Source organism: Phaethon lepturus, unplaced genomic scaffold (genome assembly GCF_000687285.1).
Source record: "Phaethon lepturus isolate BGI_N335 unplaced genomic scaffold, ASM68728v1 scaffold29208, whole genome shotgun sequence".
NCBI lineage: Eukaryota > Metazoa > Chordata > Aves > Phaethontiformes > Phaethontidae > Phaethon > Phaethon lepturus.
The window spans coordinates 1-4,182 of NW_010555991.1; the positions used below are offsets into that span (position 1 = coordinate 1).

Sequence of the window (4,182 nt, forward strand, 5' to 3'; positions counted from 1 at the left end):
GCAGGGTGCACCAAGGGGCACGGCCATGGGGTTTCTTTACACAGCCACAGACATGGGCTGGGACTAGCCAGGCAGCGAGGGGACTTGTGACTCCCTGGGGAGGCTGAGGTGTCTGCTCCGGCACCGCGGACATCCACGCCTGCCCCAGCCAAGCCCGAGCATCTCCCTGAAAGTCGGATTTGCTGAGATAACTCCTATATAAAGCTCCTAGGGGCCCAGCATGTAGCGCTCAGGGAGTGAAAGTGCTCAGCCCTAGAAATAATTTTAATTCGGGGAGTGAGCTCCCCCATCTTCAGTCTGTCTTTCTTCAGCTTTCATGGCAATGTAACGCCATTAACTTCTCCTTGATGTCACAGAGGGAAGCTGGTCCGATGGCAGTCCAAATGTAGACGAGGTTATTCTTGTGCCCACGTGTGCACAGAATCAGACCTCGAAGGGATTTGGAGAATGTGGGTCATACAAAGAAGAATAAGGAAAGATTTATTTCCCTTTGAGGTGGAAATGTTTATGTGAGGCAGGGTTATTTAGCTAGGTTTTGGGGTAGAATTTTCTGACTTTACCCTTATCTTCCTTTTTTTGTATGTTTCTAATAAGAAAACCCAACAGAAAATTTTAAAATGTGAAGGAGGCTTTTCCCTCTCCTTTTTGTCTTTGCCTTTTGTCTGAAAACGGCTAAAATACTGTATAATTACAAAACAAAATTCTCCTGCCATAAATGACAGTTAGTATCCTTCTGAGAGTTTGAGTGCCATGCACTCAGCTCCCCTGAGATGTTCTGTGTTCTTTCAACTCGAGCATCTTCAGTGGGAGCTGGGGATGTGCAGTATGTCCTAGAGCTAAAGCCAATGTGACATAATGAGATGCTGTCATTTAATAACTGTGCTTTGTTGTCATCGCTTGTTGATTGCTGCTTTTGTGGGAAAATGCAGCATTTTTTTATTCCCAGGTTTTAGGCTGTTTCCTAACTGAAATGTTTCTCCCTGTTAATTTCACCAGGCTTAAACTGTGGCACTTGAGAAAATTCCCTGGCCAAGAGTTGTAGTTCTATGGATGTAATAAAGGTCAAGAAGATCCTGTATAATTTAAAAAACAACTCAAAATGGAGAGCAAGGTGCATGTTGCACTGTAAGTGCAAAATCAAAGTTAAGTACATTCATTTACTTGTGATGTCTGGATGGCAGTATCGCAAGACCTTCTAGTTGCTGTTGACTGTAGGGTATAAAAGTGACTTAGAACTGAAAGCCTTGATTCTTCCTCCTAATTATTGCCTGACTTGAGAAAACCACTACCAGTGTGAATGAGCACATTTCCAGTTTAATACTACTAAAATCCATTCATGCCTGTGAGCTAGGAGGACCTAATACCTAAGGAGGAAATTTTGCTGTTATCATTGACAACCCCTGTTGTCTAGAAGACGAATTGATGAGATCTGCCCATACCTAGAGGTGTCAAGCAGACAACGCGCATCTTAGCTGAACAGTGTGTATGTATAGTGATGTGAATAATAATTATTAACTTTAATTAGTTCCTAAACTATAGAAATGTAAATGCACAATCCTTGAGGTCTCAGGCAAGGTTCATGCTCCAGACCGTGACTCTCACTAGGACATTGGGGGAATCAGATGATTTGGAAAGCGACTGAGTTTGCTCTAGTGGCTTTAGCACAGCAGCAGCTGACAAAGCACCCAGAGAATAAACAGCAAAACTGTGAATCATTCATTTTGGGGGAGGAGGGAAGCGCCAATGGCGTAGCACAGAGCGGGGAGGTGTGTCACCTGTGCTACCTGCCCTCCCTGCTTGAGGGGCCTGTTTGCAAAAGTGAGGGGACAGGCTATCCTCTTTGAGATCACCCCGGAGTGGTGGTACATCTGGAAGGCATCTTGCTGCCTGCACCCTTCCTTCCCCATTCCTTGTACCTCTCCAGTTTGCCTTGCCTTTCCTCCTTGTACTTCCTCAGCAGCTATGACCAGCCTGAAGGAAATCTGTCGTGGCCTTCCTCTATACCCTTTGCCTGAAAACAGAGGTCGGAGGAAAGGAATACCCCATGCACCCGTGAGAACCCCTAATCTCACTGCTCAGGAGAAAAAGGTAACATGGGGTTTCACAGGGCCTCACTTCTCTTCCTTTCAGATAAATGCAGCTTGGATCAGCAGACCTGGTTGCGTCAAATGCTTTTCTGAGTGTGCACCTTAGCTTTGTGGCAAATGTATTTCCTTGGTGTTATAATTTCCATGGGTAATGGGACAAAGTACTGGAAACTCTTCTGCTTGCTTGCTTTCTTTGTCGTCCAGAGATAAGCAGGTTGACATGAGCGAGATTTGCTGCACAACAGCTTCCATGACTTTAAATGACTAAACAAGAGACATTAGACTTCATTGCTGCCAATCCAGCATTGCTCCTTGGAGATGAAATTATGAACTCTGTTCCAAAAACACTGTAAAAGTTTGGGAGCGAAAGCTAACCCCTCAAATACAGTAAATATCAAATGTGATGAATCTGCATCACAGTAAAAGCTACACATCTGTAGATTTGCATAAAAGGTCCAAAGATAATTTATTTTAACCGGTAGTCTGGGGATCCTGAAATTTAGGCAAGTTTGTAGGCAGTTGAGTTAATTTGTCCTTAGTTGTGTAATTATTTTCCTGTCTCTTTCTGTTTGAATAGTCTATGTACACACTAAGTAATCATTGCATTATTTCAGATTAGAGATTTTTAAAAAAATCATCAGCATAAAATAATGGTCAATGGGTGAGATCCTTAGGAATTTGTGTGGGAGAGGATAAGGTAGGTTCCTTAGTTTGAAAGTCTGCACTTCATCACATGTAACATTACTAATAATGTGACATTCTGGTCAGAACGCAGACGTTTCTTCCCCACTAACAAGTTGCATGCAACTTCCTTGGCTTCGTGGGAGTTCCCCACTGGCATCAGCAGCCAGATTCTTTCAAAGTCCACTTCCACAAGCAGAGGAGAGCCTAGTCAAAGGGTAGAAAGAGGAACAGCTGTGAGATATCCAAAGAGGATTTACTTCAATGTCAGGAGCATTCATGGCTGAGGCACCCTGTCTGTGCCTGGGACAGCTCAGATACATGGAAGTGTGGCTACATAGCCCCAAAAGAGGGCTATGATGATGGCTGTGAAGATAAAGGAGTGGGAAGTGAGCTTCACTGCATGTCAGAACATTGACAATCATCTCCATTTTATTCCTTGCCTTTGCTAAATCCCTTTTCCCCAGGAGAAGCCTGCTATAGCATGAAGGAGTCCGTGTTGCAGGAAAGGAGTTGGTATCTCTCAAAAGGATGCCAAACCATACTCTTTACCTGGGGAGAGAAAGGTAACGACAAAGTGCTCACTCCCTATAAAGAAACTGGAATAGTTTCCTGCCTCCTTTAAGTGTTGCAGGAAGACGGCAATAGACTGATTTTCTGGCACCGGTCTACTGTCTAACATCCTACCCTCATCTCTCCTTCTTACCTACCACATGTGATAAGAGGTCATGCTAGTTGGGTTTTTTATTAGACTGTTAAAGATTTTAAAACTTCCTTTCTGATTTATTTTGCTCTTAATCCTCCACCTTAAATTCTTCACAGAGTTAGAGGCTCAGCTGGTATTTATTTTATATCTGAAAGGTCAAATCTCTTTTCATAAGAGGTGTTCCATGCTTAGAAAAGCATGTAGACAGAAAGGTTGTCTGTCTACAAGTTGGTTTTTAAGTCTTGAGACAGGCGTCCAGATGTTGTTGACAGTGTGTAGTGCTCAGCATATTGTGAGGCTTGTCTTTATGTGTGACACTGTTCATTTTCTAATTGAAGTACTCGGGAAGCTTTGACAGAAGTGAAGTTAATAATGCTCTGCTGATTTCATCAAGATTTGTCCCTCTCTTCATAAGCCTTCATTCCAGTTTTAGCCCTTTCTACAGTAATAAACCTTAGCACTGCCAATGTTTTATTTTCTTGGGCCTCCTTTTGTGGTTATAATAGAAACCCTGTAAGTAAGATTTATAAAGTTGTGTGTGTTTTGGGGCTTGCTGAAGAGGTATATAATTATTCCTATTATACCAACTCTAATCTTGGATAAATCAAGCCATTTCTCAGAACTGATTCTGTTTATACGTTTCCTGAGTTCTCTTCCTTCGGCATTCTTTGCCTGAGGCCTGAAACAGCCACATCCTCTCTCTTTCCC

General features: G+C 42.9%; 1 protein-coding gene across 1 annotated transcript in view; it reads left to right on the plus strand.

The window, feature by feature from the left end:
- Positions 1–1,890: 1,890 nt before the first annotated feature.
- Positions 1,891–4,182, plus strand: part of UROC1 (urocanate hydratase 1) — a gene marked incomplete at its 3' end in the record, with an annotated part of 35,416 nt that continues 33,124 nt past the window's right edge. The window contains 1 exon segment of the mRNA XM_010292348.1: positions 1,891–2,088. Within this exon segment, the coding sequence (XP_010290650.1) occupies positions 1,963–2,088 (126 nt within the window).